Source organism: Carlito syrichta, unplaced genomic scaffold (assembly GCF_000164805.1).
Source record: "Carlito syrichta isolate Samal-C Ts95f unplaced genomic scaffold, Tarsius_syrichta-2.0.1 Scaffold304795, whole genome shotgun sequence".
Lineage (NCBI taxonomy): Eukaryota > Metazoa > Chordata > Mammalia > Primates > Tarsiidae > Carlito > Carlito syrichta.
In genome coordinates this window covers 197,274-221,115 of record NW_007248891.1, presented here as the reverse complement: position 1 = coordinate 221,115, position 23,842 = coordinate 197,274, and the positions used below count along the sequence as shown (strand labels likewise).

The following is a 23,842-nucleotide window of genomic DNA, read 5'->3' as shown; positions in this document are numbered from 1 at the left end:
AAAGGCAGCTGTGGGTGTATCCTTTGTATCATATGGCATAACATCAATAGATAGATAAGCAAATTACTATAGTCTTTAAAGAAGGAGTCTTCAAATTTGAAGGCAGATCATATTGAAGTATCAAGTGGCACAGTTCGAATATACCTATTGTACTAAGTTGGAAAATTAAAATTGTAATAGTAATATCCTTTTGATGAATTTTATTTTGTGATTTATATCAGAAATTTTTATCCATTTATTTCGTTTGCAGAACAATGCCAAAATGAAAAGAAAAAGTAAGAATTATAAGCAGCAGCAAAGATAAGTTAGATTTAGACTTTATACAGATAATTTAGAAAAATGTTGTTGTACATCTTCAAACAAGACCACAAATAGCAAGTCATACAATAGAATTGATTGACTATTTTGCTCTGTTTTTAAAGAATGAATTAGTAGCCGGGCTCGGTGGCTCAGCCTGTAATCCCGCACCTTTGGGAGGCTGAGGTGAGTGAATTGCCTGAGCCCGCAGGTTCGAGACCCGCCTAAGCAGCGAGACCTTATCTCTACAATAAAGCGAAAAATCAGCCAGGCGTGGTAGTGCATGCCTGTAGTTCCGGCTACTCAGAAGGCTGAGGCGCAAGGATCGCTGGAGCCCAGCAGGTCTAGGCTGCGGTGGCTGGGAGCGGCCACTGCACTCCAGTCTAGGCGACAGAGTGAGACTCCAACTCAAAAAAAAAAAAAAAAGAATGAATTAGTAGATAGTGTAATAAAAGAAATTGTTATGCGGATGAAAAATTAAGAGCAAAGCACCTATCACACAAATTTTGGCATAAGTAGCATGACGTGTTGACCAAAAGTCATTTTTAGCTTTTATTGCAGTTATCCTAAATATGGGAATAATTCAAGTACCAAATTTGCTAGAACATTGACTGTTTTCAATAGTAAAATACTCTTCAGAAACATTCAGAGAAAGGTTTATGCAGATCTTCTGGAAGCTTCATTTGAAGACATCTGCATTGTTATGGGATGGCCAGAACTTGTATTCAAAAGGCCAATAATTATTTGGAATACATTGATTCAAAATGTTCACAATATTTCATACCAGATCAGGCAATTTGAGTTGACATATCCATTGTTCAGTGTAAAGGGCAAATATCATTTATAGCATACGATCTAAATAAGCCCACCAAATGGGATATATGCATTTATGTACTAGCTGATTAAAAAACAGGGTATCTTTTTTCAGTACTTGCCTACTATGGCAACATGACATCTGAAAACGTTATTTGACTTGATCTTCCAGAAAGCACCAGAATTCAATTACATTTATATTAAAAATTATTGGAAAAAGTTCCCAGTGCAGCAGGATACCACATGTTTGCAGACAGATATTGCACTAGTATTGTCCTAGCAAAAGAACTACTAAAGGTGAGATGTCATCTTACTGGTACAGAGTCAACAGAAAGGGAATACCAGCACAAATAAAAAAGCCAAAGTTTTTAATAAAAAAACAGTAGTGTATAGGAAAAATAATAGTACATTTCTTGTGTGGAAGGACAAAAGGATTGTTATAATTCTGCACTTGGAATCATGCAGAAATGAAAGCTACCATAAGGACATTTCATGGTAGAAATATTATATCAGTCAAAAAGTCTGAAATGATTGTAAATTATATTGCAAGCAAATGTGAGTGCCATAGATTGTGCAGATCAATATGCAACTACATATCTTTTTTTGTGAAAACCTTTAAAATGGTGACTAGAAATATGCACTACTAACTCCTATATACTGTACTGTGCATAAACAAAACAAAACAAAACCTATGTCCCTTTTGAAATTTGTCAAATTTCTGATTGATCAGTTGATTTTAGGAATCACAAATGTGTCTTTCAACATCATCTTTGAACAGACTGGACAATAAATTACGTATGACTAATGTGGGAGGAAGAAAATGAGACTGCATTGTCTGCTCAAATAGAAAAACAAAACACCAGGTGGGGCAACCCCTTGGGTCTGCTCCCACTGTGGGAGCTATTCTGTCTTCTCAATAAATGCTACTTTCAAAAACAAAAACAAAAACAAAACCAGGTGGAAGACATCAAACAAATTGCTATTGCTCAGCATGTATCAATGAACCTGCAATGCATGTTGGTGACTGCTTCAAACATTACCACTGCAGAAAAATATATAAACTTTTGATTTTTTTTGTTATGAATAAGTTCCTCAATGTCCAAAATCCCATTATAAGCCAAATATCATTACACAGTAAAATGATTGGTTCCAATGCTATAGTATTTAATATGCAGTGATTCAGTTTTCACTGTTTCAAACAAGTACAGTCGAGTTTCTGGCAGGTGATCCATGAGATAGCTCCAGTTGCCAAGGGTTAACCCACAAAAATAGTGAAAAGCTTTTAGCAAATGACTTAAAATTTTAATAATCTGATTATTTCAGATGGCATGTCATAGTTTCTTAAGGACCCATAATTTTATTTTTTTAGAGACTTACTAGATGCATTTAAGGAATCAGTTAAATGACCTAAGATTTTCTGGTGATTTATCATACTGCTAAGTGAAATTTTTTTGTTTCCAAGTAAGTAGTTTTAAGGTGTTGTTCTCAAAATTTACTCACTTTGCATTTAATTAAATCCTAATAATTTTATATGTATATTTGTAGTAATCATTTAAAAAGATATTATCAGCTTTATTTGAAAAAAGCATAGTCTGTACTGTGCAAAGAATTTTGATAGCAACATTTCACCATGAAGATAGTAATTGGTGATATTTATAACAGTGTCTTGAATTCAGTATATATTTATTGGAATATATCAAAATGTTGTTCCCTTGTTTGGGAGAAAACCATTTTGTTTTATTTCATTACTTTGTGCATATGTATTGAAAAATGTCTATTTTAAAACTAGTATAGTTAGCAAAGCCATGTATACAGCACACTTTGAATAATATTAGTATATATTGCCATTTTAATTTAGGGTGAAATGCATCAGAATCGTGATTTCTGAAAATACAGATTAAATCCTCTTCTATTAGCTCCCTATTGCATTTTTTTAAAGTTTATATGCTGTTGAAAATGTCCTATCAATATTTGATTGTCAACAGTATAGGGGCCTAAGCTCTGAACTCCAGTTCATGAGTCAGTTCCACAGTAGTCCTGAGTGGCATTTCATTGTGGGGCTTGTGCTTCTTTTCACACTGCCTATTCTTCTGTTGCATTTGCCTATCGTGGGAGTCATTGTTGCTAGGCTTGTCTCTTAGGTACAATATTACTGTTAAATTCCCTAGGAGTGTAGGAATTTTGGGCAAAGTAAAGATTTGGCTCAAAGAAATCTCCATTCCATGTTTTCTCTTTTGCCCAAGAAACGTTATTAAGAGGTCCTTATTTGGTTCCACACCTATGAGTTCTAATTGAGGCCCAGAGTAAGTGAATGATTAATCAGGAACTTGAACAATATGACTTTATTCTATCATTGATGCTTCTTTTCCCACTCTTCTATCCTGCTCCTCACTGTGCCCCTTCAGAGGAGGGAAACCACAAAATTGCACAGCTTATCTGTCTTTTTTGAGACTCAGTGTTCGATGGGGGAAAGAAGAGAAGAAAGATCATCTTAAGCTTATTTATTTTGTTATATATTTTCTAGGTAACTCTGGGGTTGGCACTTAACACTTAAAATTTTTTTCTCACAACAGGTAGTTTGTATGAGAAACAGTGAATAAAGAGCCTAATTTAAAGGTTAAGTGACCATCAACCACAAGCTGACAGTATATAAATATATGGTAAATCTGGGAGTTTAATCTGGATCTTACAAATTCTAAAGCCTATGCTTTTGCCTTCGTTCCTGTTCAGCCATTACCATCATTATGATCATTACATCATCATCTGTGACTACAGAGGGCCTTTAGTAGTGCTTCTTCCTATGACCTCCTTCTCATTTTACATGGCTATCTTGGACTTCACCATAGCATAATGACCTTTTTCCAAGACGGAGCAGTTCAAGAAGTATAGGCAGAAACTGCAAATCGCTTAAGACTCAATCCTGGAAGCTAAACAGTGCCACTTCTGTTTCATTCTATTGGTCAAAATAGATCAAAGGACTAGCTAAAATTTGGTGGAGTTAGGGGATTATAGACTTTTTTTTTTTTTTTTTTTTTTTTTTTTTTGCGTTGAAGTCTCACTCTGTCGCCCAGACTGGGTGCAGTGGCACCCTCCCGGCCACCACAGCCTCGACCTGCTGGACTCCAGCAATCCTTCCACTCATCCTTCCAAGTAGCTGAACTACAGGTGTGCGCTCCCACACCTGGCTAGGATTATAGACATTCTTGTTATAGGCATAGCAAAATTGAATACAAAAGAGCATATGAGATGGGAAATAATGTAACTATCTTTGGAAACTTAACACAGTAGCCTGTGTTTATAAGCAAAGTCTTGCAAAGGAATATGGAAGCTCATCATTGCAAGTACATCACTGTCTAGAATTGCAGGTTTTGTAGGTGTTCTTTCCTAAAATTGATGTGCCTGAGAATGTACCTGTTTTCACTGTAACTTTCTCCTTCACATGAGAATGCCATATTCCTTACCCTTCCTAAATCTTACTAATAGTGTATTTCATGGGGAGTAAAAACTTATAGGTACTACACACAGGGGAAACCTCCATTTATGATTAATTAAGATACCCCAAATTAATAGGACTTTTGGGTTTTTTCTAACCTATATGCATTTCTCTAAATATCAAGTTTGACTGCAAAACAGGCATTTTGGTCTGCATTGATATATTTTGAATTCAGATGTAGTAGAGTGGTAGTGTGGTAGTAATGACAGTATTTGTTTTAATAACTTTGCCTCTTTGATTCATTGATTATTGTTGAGAGAGCCTTGAGAGCAAAGCAAAGAGAAAATATCCATGAGAAAAACCAAATTCCCCAAAAGATCTTATAGCTTATCTTAATACTTTATCCCTAGGATAATCCATGAATTGGAAAGGTATCTTTCATGCCTAAGTAATTTTGAATGATAACAATGATTGTTTCAAATGTGACTGGAAGTTCTCTAGGACTATGAAACCCATAAACAAAACTTTCACATAATTTTTTTGGTATTTGATATGCATGTTTCTGTAATACAGCATTCTATTTTACAAAATCATATCAAGAAAATTTTATTTAAAGTCCAGCATCTTATTTTATCTTAATAAATTTTATCGTTACTATTTTCTGTATCATATTACTATAATTTGTAACCGAATAAATAAATGTACATGCTGACTTCTAAGCCCAATAATTTTTCGCAGTATATACCTTTCTCTTTTATTAATGTCATAAGGAAAGTTTGTTATGCCTAACGAAGTGAGAAGGAAATGGCATTATTTCTGATTTTTGTACTCTATTTTTATTTAGTTGTTCCAAAAGCCAGACCCCAGAGTTCAAGATGTGCAAACACATTTATTGAACGAGTATTTTGTCTTTTATCATATTTATTGTAACATAAATAATTTTAGCTGCATGATATTGCATTGTTGTAAGTTAACTAAAGATAAGTAGCAATTTGCTTTACAATCTTACTTTTATGACCTATTTTATAAAAATAGATAAATCAATTTTATCTGAAATGCATTATTTTAATTTTGACTGCTTTTAGTAATCTGTCCTAAAATTTTTATTCTGTCATTTCGCAGCAGTTTTTATAATATTCCTTGAAACATATATTAGCACATTTATTTGAATTGAAAAAACAAGGTCAAACTCTTTCTAGCAGAAAATAACTTTGGAGACTGGCCTGACAGTAAGAACTGTCTTTGCTAATTGTGTTATGTGGCAGACATTTTCCCTAATTGAATGAACTAGATCAGCATCTCTAAGTTTATTTTTACTTTATTTAGATATTTTATTATGGAAAATTTCAAACATATACAAAGATAGAACCTGTCACCCTGTTGGTAGCTTCAACAACTACCAACTCATGACCACATAATTTTTTTTTTTTTTATTATATTATAGAGGTGTAGGGTACAAGTCAGGATTTGATACATAAGTAATCTATGTGCAGGTGAAATTTGGGCCTCCAGCTGGTCCTCATTTCACCTGGTTTAGGATCAGGTGCCCTTTGTGTTGTTACATGTCTTCTCCCTCCTTCTCTCCCTTGGCAGTGTCCTGTGACTGCTGATCCCTCTCTTGTGCTATTGAAATTAACATTCAGGTCCCACTTAAGAGGGAAAATGTGGTATTCGGTTCTTTGTTTCTGTAATAAATTACTAAGTATAATTGTCTCCAGCTCCATCCAATTTTCTGTGAAGTCCATGATTTTGTCCTTCTTGATGGCTGTGATCAGTTAATTTTTCATTCACACCTCCGCCCCCCCATTTCCCTCTTTTCACACCCTCTCCTTGTACTTTTTTTTTTTTTGAGTTGGAGTCTCACTCTGTCGCCCAGACTTTGGTGCAGTGGCCGCTCCCAGCCACCGCAGCCTTGACCTGCTGGGCTCCAACAATCCTTCCGCCTCAGCCTTCCGGGTAGCTGGAATTACAGGCATGCGCTACCACGCCCAGCTGATTTTTTGATTTATTTCATAAATATTTCAGTACATAATATCTTAAAGATAAGAATTTTTTAAAATAATAAATAATCACCACACATTCATCTTATCTTTAAAAATTAAGAATAGTTTATTGGCCGGGCACGGTAGCTCAAGCCTGTAATCCCCACTTTGGGAGGCCGAGACAAAAGGATTGCCTGAACCCAGGGTTTCGAGACCAGCCTGGGCAACTTGGTGAGACCTTGTCTCTACAACAAATAAAAAAATTAGCTGGGCATGGTGCGTGCCTGTAGTTCCAGCTACTTAGAAGGCTGAAGCAGAAGGATTTCCTGAGCCCAGCAGGTCAAGGCTGCAACGGCCGAGTGTGCCACTGCACTCCAGCCTGGGTGATAGAGTAAGACTCCAGCTTAAAAAAAATTAAAAAATAAAAAAGAATAGTTTATTAATATTAAATTTCTAGGGAGATATTGATGAAAATATATCTAAAGCATATGATAATATAGAAACATTTTATTAAACCATGTAATATTGGCAAGACACAATAAAAAGATTTCCCATACTCTTTGTTAGTGTATCTGGTAAAATGAGGTGTCTCTAAATAAAGAATAATTGGTGTAGCTAGAAGTTATTTAATAAATCTTGGTAATGCCTTTGGTGTACTTCTCAAAAATTGAGAAAATAAATGACTGTATTAAATGGATTATATAGGGTGAGATTGGCAGTTGAGGGAAACTGCTAGGAGAGGGAGGGGCACACCTCATCAACAAGGGTACTTGCATAATCAACGTTTGTATACCTAACCCTAAATTGTACCCTGCATCTTTATAATAAATAAATAAACAAATAAATAAATAAATGGATTATACAGCCTTTTGCAAATCAAGGACTTGCCAGTTCCTTGCTTTCAGCAGCTTGAAGGAAGATCTAATTAATAGAGCACTAAAAATTATTTTTGGTAATAACTAAAATTTTTGATATATGGCTAGAGAAATTCAGAAAACTGAGAATCGTTGCTATAATAAGTCTCCTTTCCTTCCAATATGCCTATTTATATGAACAAGATTCCATAGCATTTATATTCATAAAAATGAAAAGTAGGAATAGACTTTATGCTGAATCTGATGTCGTTCTAGCAATAAGACATATTATTTTAAGGATAAGTAAACTAATATATTTTAAAGCTTTGTTCATTCCTTTTAAAAATACATTTTCAATAAAATTTTACCTTGGCTTAATTAGTTATCGTATATATTTTAATCAATTGTATGTTAATCATTAAGATAATTCACCTTCAGAGAGTTTTTTTTTTTTAACACTGAGATCCAGGAACAAAATCAATTAAATATCAATTTTATGTTGTAGACCAGTGTGACGATATATTTTTGTTTGGAGAATTATGCTAGAGTCATCACTAAAAAGACTTCAATAGCTGGGCATGGTGACTCATGTCTATAATCCCAGCACTATAGAAGGCCAAGGTTGGAGGATTGCTGCGGTCAGGAGTTCAAGACCAGCCTGGGTAGCATAGTAAAACCCTGTCTCTAAAATAAAATTAGCTGAGTGTAGTGGCACATGCCTGTAGTCCCAGCTACTTGGGAGGTTGATGTAGGAAGATCACTTGAGCCCAAGAGCTTGAGGTTACAGTGACCTATGATTGTGTACTGCACTCTGGCCTGGGCAACAGAGCAAGACCCTGCCTCTGTGATAAACAAATAAATTTTTAAAATATTGATAATTCATTTTAAGCTGATCATTGAAAATTGAGTAGATTAGCAGTCATTTCAAAGAGCAGTTACCGTAGACAACCAAAAGCTACAGTTGACATTAATTACATTTAAATTCATCTTTTGGTAAGTGCTATTCTTTGAGATTAAGGGTGATGATGCCCACAAATTAGAACACTGACATATCTTTTATTCCATTTGGAGAAAAGTTAATAATTGAAATTTTCTACAGAGGTCAAGATATGTCAAATAATAGACTCAACCTGGCTTAGAACTGCCCACTCTTTTTTCTCTGCTTTTTCTTTCTTTATAATCAGAGCAGTTTATGTTTGTGACCTTAGCCTTCAAGTAGACTTGGACACACATATGAGAAGATTACACTTTATATTATTTCACTTGCTTGAAAAATATATTATCTACTTTATATTGGTGAAAGACCATAATGTATAAAAAGAGCAAATTTAAAGGTAGAACAAATGAGTTCTATTGTCAACTATAATTTTTTCTTAAACAGAAAAGGTATATTTCATTTGCAGTGTTTGACAAAATGTTGACATTCTTAATCATAAATTATCTCTTAGAGATCAATAACAAAGACACTACCATTACACAAGGGAAGCGAAAATAAAAGGAGCAGAAAAAATTAACGCAAATGGCTAATAAAACTATACTAAGATGATGTACTTTAACATTAATATGTGAAAAATCAATTTCTTTGTAATATTACATTATCAGTGATTACATATACTGCCATTTAACGTTCGTACAGTTTTAGAAAATGAAGAATTCTCAAACAGTAGGAAAACTCATTTCAGTTATGGGAAATTTACTCAAAGTAGATTTTGCATATGCTCTACCCTAGTAGTTCCAGTCCACAGGAATTATTCCAACAAAGCAGTTGGGCAAATTGACGTTTATGTATAAGCATGTCAACTATAAATTGTTAAATAAATTGTTAATTCTGATAGACAACTGTATGTATATTCAGTTTTCAACCATCTTAAATGTACCACAAAAAGAAAAACAGCTCTTCTGTTCTTGTTCTACCTTTGGTAAACATCAGAATGGTAAATAGACATTGTGTATAAAATAAACCAAGGGTCAGCTAATGCCTTTTTTTTTTTTTTTTGAGTTGCAATCTCACTCTGTCTCCCAGGCTGGAGTGCAGTGGCACACTCACAGCCACCACAGCATCGACCTGCTGGCTCTGGCGATCCTTCCGCCTCAACCTTGCAAGTAGCCGGAACTACAGGCATGCACTACCACGCCGGCTAGTTTTTTATTTATTGTAGCGACGAGGTCTGGCCAAGTTGCCTGGGCTGGTCTCGAACCCTTGGGCTCAGGCAGTTCACTTGCCTTGGCCTCCCAAAGTGCTGGGATTACAGACTGAGCCACTGAGCCCAGCCTTATTTTTTGATTTATTGTAGAGACGAGGTCTCACCAATTTGCCCAGCCTGGTCTCGAACCCAGTGAGCTCAGCCAATTTTCTTGCCTTGGCCTCCTAAAGTGCTGGGATTACAGGCTTGAGCCACCATGCCCAGCCAGCTAATGTCTTTTAAGAGATATAAATGTAAAATAGAAAAGCATAGGCATGGAGTATAAAACTTAAAATACTGGGAAGAACTTGGATTTTGGTTTGAAATGTTCATGAAAGCAAGATTACAATTAATATACTGTCGGGAGTTGCAAATTCAGATGTTTAAAGGGGCCAAGAAGGAAACCAAAGTGAGTAGAGCAGTTTGGGAAGATCAGAACTTCTGTTGCCTGTGAGGACCAACAAAGCCAGTCAGTTAACAGACTTTCTGATATTTCAAGAGAAGCTGGAAATCCAGATTTTTGTGTGAAACTTGATTTTTGTAAAAAATTTTTTGCAGTGAATTCATGTTTCTTAAAAGAACAAATGGGCCAAATAAAACACATCTTTGTGCAGAATTTGACTGATAATGTGTCTCTTTAATGACTTTTACTTTATCACTTTTCCAGATTTTTCCTTTGAAATATACATTTGTTTAAATAGCTCCTAGGGCAGAATGTCACCAATTAGTTGATTCCAGCTATAACTTATTTCAAAGTCAGCCTATTAAAAATTTTATAGGGAATGAGAGCAATAACTGCTCAGATAGTAAAGACAGAGCCACATGATCAACTTTATTGCACTCAACTGTATGAAAGTCTATATTTTTAAGTTATTCTTGGCCTATAACACAAATAGGTTGATCATATTGGGAACATTAAGAAAGTCTTCTGAAATGACTCTGGGTTAAACTTGCCAGAAAATCTTTAGCCCAAGTCTGATTATTTTGTTAGTAATTACAATTATTTGAATACTGAGAATTTCCAGAACTGATGAATAAAAGGCCCATCTTTAGCAGAAGTGAATCAGCCATTTTAAAATTGGGCTTTTAAGGATTTCTAACCTGTGTAGTATAAAAGAAGAATAATCAAATGAGTTCTTGGCATGAATTATCTTATAACAAATGCTAAATGCAACTTCTCAGTTTAATTACCATGACCATATATTACGGGGTTTTGTTTAAAATAATAAAATTAGTTTTTATGACTCCTGCTTGGATTTGATTTTACTGTCTTGTTTTGGTTAAACTGTGTTTAGACCCATTGTGTGCTAAAATAAGTGTGGAAGAAAGTTATTGGGAAGGGATTGCTGTGTGTAGATGCATTTTGTGTAGAGAAAATTTTCTTCTGATGAGTGCCTATTTTTCCCAGATTCCATCTGCCAAGAACTATTCAGTCCATTGTGTTCTCTCTGATTTCCAAAGGAATCAGAATCAAATTCACAATTATAAACCTTATTTGCTATCCAGTCAATTGGGTACTGTGTGGACAATTAAGCTGAACTTAAATGGCTTTAAATTGCTCTTTGGAGATGATTTATCTATGATTCCATATAAGACTGAAACTTAATACTATGAAAACTTAAGTGAATTCTAACTGAAGTAGAGAAGAATAGGAAATGCTACTTGAGACTTTAATTCAGGCCAGTTAGTTATTTGCCAACTACTTCGTGGGAGCCAGGTGCTAGTTAGAATTTATGGAGGAGCTTTAAAGCATCAAGCAAATGCCATTAGTGTGGAAAAGTATAATAGGAAAATAGTAAGAGAAGAGAGAACTTTTGGAGGAAGCTGATTTGAGTACAGCCTTGGTAGATGGGATCAGTCAAGCATTCTTAACTGATGAGAAATCGTTGGAGAATTATTTTATTTAAACTTGCTCTTTCTTATTTAGTTGATTAGTACTACCAGTGTTACCTTCTGGTTTTGATACTTACAAACCAGTTTGATTATAACTGTAGTTATATGAGATGCTAACATTAATGGAAACTGGATGAGGAATATATGGAACCTCTGTGCTGTTGGCTTTTTTTAATGAGGCAACATTCACACAACATAAAACTAACTGTTGAACTTGCCGTGGAATCTCTAGTTGTACAATTTAAAATGTGTAAACTTTAGTGTCATTTAGTACATTTAGAATGTTATGCAACCATCACCTCTATATAGTTTCCATACCTTTTAATCTCTCCAAAAGGAATCCGTACCCATCCAGTGATTACTCTACCTTCTTCCCTTCCTTCAGTGCCTGACGACCATTAATCTGTTTTCTGTCTCTATAAATTCAACTATTATGAATGTAATAGGAAAAATAGATGAATTGAACTTTGTCACAAGTAAACCTTGGTCTGTAGAAGCCACTATCAAGAAAGTGAACAGATAGACTTGGAGAAAATATTAACAAATTATATAGCAGATACAAGTTTATTGTCCAGATTATATAAAGAACTCTTAAAACTCAATAGGAAAATAATAACAATTTAAACTTGGAAAAAGGATCTGTGTAGACATTTAATCAGAGAAGATATACAAATAGCCAATAGGCACATAAAAACATGTTCAACATCATTAGCCACCAGGAAAATATAAATCAAACCACATGAAATACTATATCACACCCTCTAAGATGGCTGTAATAACACAAGTGAACAATAATAAATGTTGATAAAGATATGGAGATATTAGAAGCCTTCTATAAGTTGGTGAAGTGACTTTGGAAAACAGTTTGACAGTTTTCTCAAAAAAAAAAAATAAACATATGTGAGGTACTTACCTTATGCCCCAGAACTTCCACTTGGAGGTGTGCACCCCGAAAAAGTGAAAAACATGTCCATACAAAAACTTGTTTGTGAATGTTTATAGCAACCAAAATATGGAAACAAGCCAAATGTCCAGATGAATGGATAAACAAAATGTGTAGCCATGCAATGGAATATTATGACACCATAGAAAGGACTGAAGTATCCATACATGTTTCAACATGGATAAACTTGAAAATATTCTAACTGAAAGAAGACACAGAAGGCCACATATTATGTGAACCCATTTATGTGAAGTGTCCTGAGTAGAGAAATGTATAAAGATAGAAGGCAGATTGATAGTTGCCAGGAGCTCAAGGGAGGGGAAATAGGGAGTAACTGATGAGTACAGAATTTTTCTTATAGGATGATGAAAATCTTTTGAAGTTAGATTGTGATGATGGTTGCAAATTGTGAACATACTAAAAAACCACTAAATTATACAGGCTAAAAAAGTGAATTTTTGGTATGTGAAATATATCCATAAAAATAAGTAAATTTAAAATTTTTTTGCATTCAGAGGTTTTTCTCATTTAATGTTTACCTTAAGAAAAGTATTTTATTTTATTTTTTAGGAATTTATCATGGCATCCTGCATTGACCACTAAAAATAAAATGCGAATTCCGCATTCTCATGCATTTATTGATCTGACTGAAGATTTTACAGCAGGTGAGTTGCACATAAATGTGAAATATTTGTTTTAATCAGAAATCTTTTGTGGGTGATGAGAGTAGGGTTGGGTGTGTCATAATATTTCCTAGGTGTTGCTACATGTTTCGGCTTATTAGGTAACATATTTTAAGTTCTCTTTCCTCTGTGATATTAAAATTGATCAGCAGATTCAGCTTTCCTCACCATGAATCATCCTCTATCATGCTCTCTAATGGTTAGTATTGATGAACATTGTCAGGTCAATTATTTCAATAGGAGTTTCAAAATGGTGGCACACTAAATCTATCACTCCCATACATACATAAATAACTGAATTTTCTATTAAAAATGACGTGCTATCTTCATTTTTTTAGTCACGTGAAATACAGTTGAGACAGGAAATGTAAATGTTTGATTTGTTTACCCTGCTTCCTACCATTTTTTGCCAGTTTTCAAATACTTACAATTTGATTTTATAATGACATTTTTATATAATGTGCTAAGTAAAATCAGTAAACCAGTCCTGGTGACTGCTAAAGGGAGTAACACTTACTTCCTTTAAAAATGTTCCATGATTAAGCGAACCTTGAACAATTATAATACTATAAGAAAGCGTTTGGCAGTAACGGGAAACTGTCAGGGGAGGGGGTGTGGAATTGGCAGTTGAGGGAAACTGCTGGGGGAGGGAGGGGCATACCTCATCAACAAGGGTACCTACATAATCAGTGTTTGTGCACCTAACCCTGAATTGTACCCCACATCTTTATTTAAAAAAAATTTTTTTTTAAAGAGGCAGGGGGGAAAAATGTTCCATGATTAAAGCTCTAAATCTTATTTGAGAAATAATATTGTGTAGCAAATAATATTGTGTAATCTAAATCTAAATCTCTTATCAATTCTAGATTGTTTAAGAATTTTGCTGGAGCATTTTTATTATTAAAATACAACTTGCAAAGTTGAAAAAATGTTAGTGCCCAAATATACGATGGATTTTACTGATTTAAATCAAAACAAGCCACAAATTTAATCTTTTGTTCAGTAAGTTTTTTATAGTTCTAAGATCTTACCTTCTTAAATAAATATTTTTGTTGGAAAGAAAAGAAAGAATTTAAGAAAAGAAAACAAGTTATTTTTGGTGTGACTTATCTGGTATGCTAATTCATATGAAATCCTCAATAATAAGATGCTGACTACACTGCAATGGAAGTTATCTTAATAAGTCACTTTTAAGCATAAGGAGATTCTATAGTTATAAGCTTCTTTTTATTATCTTATTCCTATTATACACATACATGCAAACTTTTTTTATAAATCCTTTCTAGGAAAAATCTATCTTAATGAGGTTTTAGAAACTTACTTGTAGTTCAGAGGTATTCAACTTCCTTAGACAGTATGGACTTTGCATTTCAGTAATTTTTAAAGAGTTCTTGGGTGTTCTTTCGCAATCAGCAAAATCTACCTTATACAATTTTCAAGATGACTGACTAGAGGCATCTGGCACTTGCCTTCTCTGCAAAGAAGGCCCAAAAGAGCAAATAGGTAATCACATATCAAATAGCGCATCTAAGCGGGAATACTGGAATTCAGTAGGGAAGTGACAGGGAACATCTGAGACATAGGAAGGGAAGTGAAGCATGTACTCAGGATCACGTAAGAGCCAGTAGAAACTTTTCAGTGCAGGAATGAGTTAAGAGAGGTTCCCAGCAGACCACATGCGCACCACAGATTCCCTGAAGTTCTAGCCATAGTAGATTCCATTAGCCCTTATGAGCCCTGAAATTCATATAGGGAGCTGCCTAGAGTACATGCAGCTGCATTTTTCCAGAGAGGGAGTTCACACTGTGTCTCGCAAACTTCCTGAGATCCAAACAACTGTAGTCCATCGACATATTGAGAGCCCAGCCCCCACAAGACTACATATTACTCTGGGACCCAAGAGCCTCCGTATTTCCATATTTCTGGAGCCCCACTAAAAAGCCCCATGTCCACCTATAAGGCTGCAGTGTTGTGAAACCAGTTGGACCCAGAGATGCAGCCATATTCTCAGTATTGTATCCCCTTCAGTGTCCTACAGCCTGAGGAATGGGCTGTGCAGCATTGGGGAAGTTGCCCTTGAGACAAAGTTAGCCAAAGTACACATTCCCCGTAATCTAAGAACCTCCTGTCTGGGGGGCCACTAACACTGAAAGCAATCCTGTCCCCTCACCTATCGACCTGTACCAGGGCTGCCGCACTCCTGTACATACCTTCAGGGGGTCTGGGAACCTGCCATCCTGTTCATTGTCCTGGGGCTTAAGGGCATGCCCACTCTGCAAACTGTCACTCTCACCCAAGCACGCTATATGGTAGCCTAGGTATCGACTCACCCTGCCTGCAATAGCTGGCGCTTATGCACACCATTGGGGGGCTCTGACAACAGGCCTGACTGTCCCCTGCCACTATCCATGCACATTATATAGGGGCTAGGGAGTCAAACAACGCACCTGCCACTGTTGTTACCTGTGACACACCATCGAGGGACCTGAGGACAAGTACATTCCATCTATGGCCACTAGTTTTGGTAACCACACACACTATCCAGAGGCCTACAGTGCTTGTTTCCACTGAAGTGAGCACAGACCACCAAACACCTCACAACAGCTTCTCCCTACCTGGTGCCACCCCGACCAGTGCTTATGTGTGAATCTGGGGGCCTGGTGATCAATTTTTCCTACCCACCACCAGCAGTCAAGTGTGGCATCCAGGAGTCCTACTCACCACAGCCTGTGCTCATATGCACCATCATGACCCTGAGGACAGGTCTACACTGTCAATCATAGCCTGTGTCTAGGCACTCTATTGGGACCCTGGAGCTCAGTCTGTCTCCAGGACTGCCCCTATTAGTGCCTGTAGGTGGTGTCCAGTGGTCTGGGGATCAATCTGCTCTCCTTGGTACCATTAGCTCCCATGCACGCTTTCCTGGGGCATGAGGATGAACCTGCCCAACCTCCTGGAGCCTGCTCACGTAATTTGGGAGCCTAAGAATCAACCAGCCCTCTCCACCATACATACACCAGCAGGGGGCTTGAGGACAGGCCCAGCATGCCTGGCAACCACCCTTGATGGTGCCTGTGTACGTCATCCGGGCTTATGGATATTAACCCACCCTGTCCTCCATTGTAGTATCTGTGCAACTTTTCTTTTTATAGATTTGCCATAAAAAAGGAACAGTCCAAATTATTGGCCATTTCAATAAGAGATTTATTAAATCTAAATGTAAAAAAGACTTACAAGCCGTGCTCGGTGGCTCAGCCTGTAATCCCGCGCCTTTGGGAGGCTGAGGTGAGTGGATTGCCTGAGCCCGTGGGTTCGAGACCCGCCTGGTCAGGCGAGACCTCATCTCTACAATAAAATCAAAAAATTATCCGGGCGTGGTAGCGAGCGCCTGTAATTCTGGCTACTCGGAAGGCTGAGGCGGAAGGATCGCCGGAGCCCAGCAGGTCGAGGCTGCGGTGGCCGGGAGCGGCCACTGCACTCCAGTCTGGGCGAAAGAGTGAGACTCCAACTCAAAAAAAAAAAAAAAAAGACTTACTTTAAAAGGAATATTATATGTAGTGACATTAAGAAGTTTGAGAATACTAGGTTAGACCCTAGACCACTTACTTTTCTGCATTCCTAAAGAGAACCCCTGTAGATACCTGTCATCTTAAAAGAAAGACTCCTCCCTGAGTTCCAGCAGGAAGCAGGGACCAGTTCCCTTTGTACTGTTTTCCCTTCAACTTCATCATTTGTATTTTCAGTGATATCCCCCTTCAGGTTGGGATCCTGAGATTGAGGCCAGGAGGAGTAGTCAAGTAAACTGGCATCAGATCTCTTCTGTCCTCCTTGGATCTCTGACTCCTGTTCTTTGCTCCAAGGCTTTTCATTGCCTCCCTAAGTAACCTGACGACTTGAATTCCTTCTCCCTGTCATTTAAAGTAAAATTTGTGATACCCATGTTTTTCTTTTAATATGTAAATAGAATTATGGGAATTTATTAATCTGTTTTTAATTCTCAGCAAAACCTGGCTTTCTATACCTTTATTCTCTAGAGACTAAAAAACTGCTATATTAGAAGTTAAAAGCTGAATATTGACTCTTTTTACAGACTTGCTGTAACAACCCTAATCTTCCTCTAGGTCAAAAGAAGTTCAGGTATCCCTGAAGAGTCCAAAAAGCTTTTCAAAGGGTCCACCAGGTCAGAATGATTTTCTTAAAAACTGTAGACATTATTTGCTTTTGTCACTCTTACTCTCTCACGAGTATACAGTGGAGTTTTTCAGAGACTTCATAACATGTTATGATGTCATTACTCTGACATCTTATGTGTCTGCTTATGTACCCTTACGTTTTTAAAAGGTCTCTGTTTTAATTTTTAATCCGGTAAAAATCAGCAGGCATAACTCACATAAATAAAAACTCTTTGGAATCCTCAGTAATTTCTAAGAGTGTAAAGAGATCCTAAGCCCAAAAAGCTCGAGAAATCCTGCCCTCAGCAAATAGTTGGTTCTGGCTGTAATAAGAAAGACTAATATAATATATTTGATACATTTATATATCAAACTTAGATAAAAATCTTGACTGTGACAAGTCAGATAGATTATAACCATCTCTGTGGGTACCACCCTATTCTTTCTTTATTGTTTTTATGAAATAGTTATCATGGTTCTGACATCTATCCCTGAGATGCAACCAAATAGATAAACTTAGCTGGTCTGTTGATGAGATGATATAAAATATATAACTCTTCACCCCAGGGATTCTTTACCATTTTCTTTATTAAGTCATTTGTCTGCTTATTACAAAACTGTAAAGATATCATTTTACATCACCTTTAGCCTCACATTTATTGGTCAAGCCCAGTATATGTTTTACTTTTAGAACTTGTTCATACTCAGAATGTCTCTCTAGTGACTTTGTGTAGGGTGAATGGGGTCCGTTAGCATTTAAAAGGGCAAGTGTTGAATCATTGGTTAAGGGATTTATTTTATTTATTTAACAATACAATTACTTTTTATTCCTTCTTCAAATTCAAAATTAATTACTGGGCCTGTACTATGCCAGGCATTGTGCTAGGAACTAAGAGTTCAAAGATGAAAAACAAAATCACTAGACTCAAGTATTACTGTATACTGTAGTATGACCCTCAATGATGCGATTATAGCAAGACATCATTCCATTCTGTATTTAAAAGTTTAAACTTGATTTTTAAAGACACTAATTAGGTATTTTTTCTTTTCTTTTCTTTTCTTTTTTCTTTTTTTTTTTTTGAGTTGCAATCTCACTTTGTTTGGCACGCTCACAGCCACCGCAGCCTCGACCTGCTGAGCTCAGGTGATTTTTCTGCCTCTACCTTCCAAATAGCTGGAACTACAAGCATATGCCACCACACCCGGCTGTTTTTTGATTTATTGTAGAGACAAAGTCTTGCCAAGTTGCCCAGGCTGGTCTCGAACTCCTGGGATTAGGCAGTCCTCTCACCTCTGCCTCCCAAAGTGCTGGGATTATAGACTTGAGCCACCGCACCTGACTGGGCACTGTTTATGTCTTAACTGTTTTAAAATGCAGCAAAATTTCGGACCCAGATGCACATTAATACTCAAAATATCATTTATATGTAGTGTATTTGATGGAGCTGTACAAGATTCTTATCCTTCTCTCCTTGCACCCTCTTGGTGATCTCATGGCTTTAAGTACCATCTACATGCTGACAACTTACATACTAGTAACCAGTGTATATATCTCCAGGCTGGTCCTCCCTTGAGCTCCAAAGTCACATATCCATCTTCCAGCTAGCCATCTCCGCTTCTTTTTTTTTTTGTATGACAGTCATTTCAAACCACGTTTCCCAAACTGAATCTTTGATCTGTCCTCCTAAACCACCTGAACCCATAATCTTCCCATCTCACTAAATGTCAGCCCTCTCCTTCCCATTTCTCTGTCAGAACATTGGAGCCATCTTTGCCACCTCTTTTCTTTCATACCTTACATCAAGTTTGTTAGGAGATCCTATTCATTCTTCCTTCAAAATATATCCACAACCTGATCACTTCTTACCAACTCTACTATAATCATCCTAGTCTAAGATATTATTTCCTTCCCTTGAAATATATACACAACTTGATCTCTTTCCACTACCACAACCTGATTACTTCTAACTACCCTGGTCCAAGACACCATCATTTCTCACCTGCATTATTCCATTTACTGGTTTTCTTGCTTCTACCCTTCTCCCCCTATAGTCTGGTTTTAACACATGAGCTGCAGTGATCCTTTAAAAATGAAAATTACTCTTCTCAATATCTTCTAGTGCCTTCTTCACTACATTTAGAGCACTATCCTTAAAGTGGCCTTCTAGGCTCTGCATGCTTTGACCCCCCCATTACCTCTTTGACCTTTTATCCTATACTTTTCCCACTTGATGGTATGAGCTAGCCACACTTGCTGTTCCTTAAACCCTTACAAGGCAAGATCCAGGTTAGCGCTTGGGTTAAGGAGCTGTTTTTTTTCCTCCAGATAGCCATATCACCTATTTCAGGTTATTTCTCCAAACATACTTTTCCTCTTTCTTTGCTTAAATGTTTTATTCTCAGTCAAGGGCTGCTGTATTCCAAATTGCAACTTTTAAGCATTTTCCTTTGCCCTTGTTCTTCTTTACTTTTTCTTCAAAGCTCTTTCACCTGCTAAAATACTACATACTTAATGTTTTTATTTCTCATTTCTGTACTAGAATATAAGCTCCATGAGTGCAGAGATTTTTGTTTGACTTGTTCACTGACATTCCTCCAGTACAGTGTCTGGTACCACATAGGAACTTGATGGCTTTCTGTTGAATAGATAGTCATATTTTTGGCAACAGAACTGAAGCTACAGCAGAACAGAACCTAAGGACATCTAGCATATTTTTTAAGTACTCAAACTGTCCCTAATTGGTAGACCTCTTTCCACTAAAGATTTAACAGTTAACAAAGGGAGCTCTTGATGAAGTTGGTGTTTGTTTGCAGAGGTTCAAAACATACATTATTGAATGGGCTTTCTTGTAAAAACTCCATAAGTTTTTCAGAAATATATACAATGGTTAGAGACTTTGTGAGAATTTTATCTAAGCAGATGTAGAAAGTAATAGACACATTTCTCAAGAATTTTGTTCATTTTTCTAAAAATACAAATCAAATCACTTCAACCTTAAGATATCGTGAGGTTATCTTGTGAATCACATCTAAATGCATTCAGTTTGAACTGATTCAAATTCTGTTCCAAAAAATAGTTGATCTTTATCAGCAAAGATGAAGAGACCTATTTACTAAAAACTGCACTTGTTTCTGGTGATATTATGTTCTCTGATAAGGAAGGGGCATCAGAGAGACAAAGTAAGAGAAAATGTGTTATTGCAAGTATACTTTAACTTCTCTGATACTTCAACACGTTTATTCCTTGAGTAAACACTTCTGAGAGAAACTTCATAGATATTCTGTGTTGACAATATTAGACTTGCTTAATTCATAGCTATTGGTACCATGACTTTTTATCCAGAGAAATACCCCTTTTACCCCGTCCCAATGACAAGCCTTTCAAAGCATCAAATCTGCCGTAGTTTTTAGTCTTTATCTGAAATAGTCAGGATTAAATAATAAGAAAAATAAATACCATTTATTGAGCACTTAGATGAGCCTGCCCTATTGCAAGTACTTTATGTATATTTGCTTATTTAATTCTCACAACCACCTCATGGAATACGTTCTATTATTAGCCCCATCACATGTATTGAAACCAACATACAGAGGTTAAATCACTTCCCCATGAAACCCAAGAGTCTTTATACCTTTAAACTTACATTTAACATACGTTTAACATAATTGATTAGACCTGTGTTCTTAATATGCCTGTAGTCCCAAACCCCATTAGAATCTAGTTTAGAATCTAGTTATGGAAACTCTGTCAACAAAAATACTTATAAAAATAAATTGTTTATAAATACCCTAAAACCTATCCATAAAATCCCTAAAAGATCACCCAGTTGAGAATAAAGTAATACATACTCACTTTAAGTGCCCGAACATTGTAGACAAATGGTGCAGAAAACAAAAGATTCACATTACCAGAAACCTGGATATTAACATAATTACTGTTTTGCTCTGTGTTCAGCATATTGTTTTGCTAAACCTGTTCTCTGCCCACAAGGAAACATGTGATTTTTGTTTTATGCTTTGTTTTTTAATGATATAAGTACTATATCAAAATGTAAACCTCTATTCATCAGAAAATATCATTATAATAAACTGAAAGACAAGCCACAAATTGGGAGAAGATATTTACAACATATGTAATCTACTAAGAAATGAGTTCCAAAATCAGGAACTCCTATAAATCAAGTAGAAACTACTGACCAGCTCGGGCAACTTGGAAAGACCTCATCTCTACAATAAATCAAAAATATGGTAGCATACACCTATAGTTTCAGATACTTGTAAGGCTGAGGCGGAAGATCAGCAGAGCCCGGCAGGTCGACGCTGGGGTGGCCATGCGTATGCCTCTGCACTCTGGCCTGGGCAATGGAGTAAGACCCAACTCAAAAAAAAAAAAGACAGACAAACTACTAGGGGAAAAATGGGCAAAAAATATGAGCAGGCATATTAGAAAAACATAAATAGGAAAGGCCAATAAACATACATATTCAGCATCTGTAGAAATTAGAGAAATTAAATGAAAACCACATGATAGCAGTTTACACCATGACATTTGCAAAACTTAATTGCAGAAACTGCTCTCATTATAAGTAAAAAGAAATCTAAAGCTTGTACGCATTCAGGTAGATGAATCTCATAAACAGTGTTAAGCAGATAAAAATCTTAGAAGAATGATAACAGGTAAAGTTCAAACCATGCAAAACTAAACAATATATATTATGTATGTGTGTTGTGTATGTGAGTAAATTACAAAGAACAATGAGGAAATAACAGTAATTTTTGTAAAGAAGGAGGATAAAAGATTTAATAGAGACATAATGAGTTTGAGTGACGGAGTAATCTATTAAGGGAACAGAGAGTATATGAGTGTTCATTATTCTTTATATTTTGATAGATTTTTTTAGGTTATATGAATTATTTCACATTTTAAAAATAATTACCAAAAAAGAGGGTCTTACATACCATTTTGTAACTTACTCTTTTTGTTGTTGTTGTTTTTTTTTTTAAGATGTGGGATACAAGGATTAGGTATACAAGTGGTCATTGTACAGGTAAAGTTTGGACCTCCCTTTGGTACCCACTTCACCTGGTTTGAGGTCAGGGACCCTTATTGATGTTGTTCCCTACCCCCCTCCCCCCAGCAGTATCCCACTACTGCCAATCCCTTTATTACCATATTATGATAAGTGTTCAGGGTCTACTTATGAATGAGAACATGTGGTACTCAGTTCTTTCTTTCTGTGATAGATCATTGAGTGTTGTAGACTCTGAATCCATCCAAGTTGCTGCGAAGTCTATATGTTTGTCCTTCTTTATGGCAGCATAATATTCCATTGTGTACCTGTACCACTTTTTTTGATCCTGTCCTCTTTCAGTGGGAAGCACAGTTGGTTCCATGTTTTTGCTATTGTGAATAGTGCTGCAGTAAACATGTGCAGGTGCCTTTTTTGTAGAGTGATTTGAGTTCATTCGGGTACATTCCTAGAAGGGGAATTGCTGGGTCGTAAGGAAGGTCAATGTCTAGCTCTTTTAGAAATCGCCACACTGTTTTCCATAGAGGTTGAACTAGTTTGAATTCCCACCAACAGTGCAAAAGCATTCCCTTTTCTCCACATCCTCCCCAGCATCTGTTGTTGTTGTTGTTGTTGTTTTATTAACGATGGTCATTCTTACTGAGATTAGGTGGTAACTCAATGTGGTTTTGATTTGCATTTCTCTGATGATTAGTGAGACTACACTTTTTTTGTGTCTGTTGGCTACCCATATATCTTCTTTTGAGAAGTGTCTATTCATGTCTTTTGTCCATTTTTTAATGTAGTTGTTTGGTTTTTTTTCCTTTCAACACATTTGAGTTTCTTGTAGATCCTGGATGTTAGGTCTTTGTCACATATACAGTTGACAAATATTTTTTCCCATTCTGTGGGCTATCTCCCTGCTCTCTTGATGGCTTCTTTTGCTTTGCAGAAGCTTTCAGTTTAATGCAGTCCCATTTGTCTATCTTATTTCTGATGGCATGGGCATCTAGGGTTTGATCAGGAATTGGTTGCCTACTCTAATTTCTATAAGGGTGTCTCCTGCATTTCTTTTCTTTTCTTTTTGAGTTGGAGTCTCACTCTGTTGCCCAGGCTGGAGTGTAGTAGCATGCTCACAGCTACCCCAGTGTCAACCTGCTGGGCTCAGGCGATCCTTCTACCTCAATCTTCCAAGTAGCCGCCAGAACTACAGGTGCGTGCTACCATACCCGGCTAATTTTTTGAGTTATTGTAGAGATGAGGTCTTGCCAAGTTGTCCAGGCTGTTTTCGAACCCCTGGGCTCAGGCAGTTCACTCACCTTGGCCTCCCAAAGTGCTGGGATTACAGCTTGAGCCACCATACTTGATCATCCTGCATTTTCTTTTTTTTTTTTTTTTGAGTTGGAGTCTCACTCTGTCTCCCAGACAGGAGTGCAGTAGCCGCTCCCGAGCACCGCAGCCTCGACCTGCTGGGCTCCGGCAATCCTTCCGCCTCAGCCTTCCGAGTAGCCGGAATTACAGGCGCGCACTACCATGCCCGTCTGATTTTTTGATTTATTGTAGAGATGAGGTCTCGCTAC

General features: G+C 36.6%; 1 protein-coding gene across 1 annotated transcript in view; it reads left to right on the top strand.

Moving 5' to 3' along the window:
• The window catches only part of LOC103263302 (T-cell immunomodulatory protein), a gene marked incomplete at its 3' end in the record, with an annotated part of 225,243 nt that overhangs the window by 18,043 nt on the left and 183,358 nt on the right, over window positions 1-23,842 (top strand). The window contains exon 6 of the mRNA XM_021713910.1: window positions 12,969-13,063. Within this exon, the coding sequence (XP_021569585.1) occupies window positions 12,969-13,063 (95 nt within the window). The remainder of the gene's footprint in view (window positions 1-12,968; window positions 13,064-23,842) is intronic.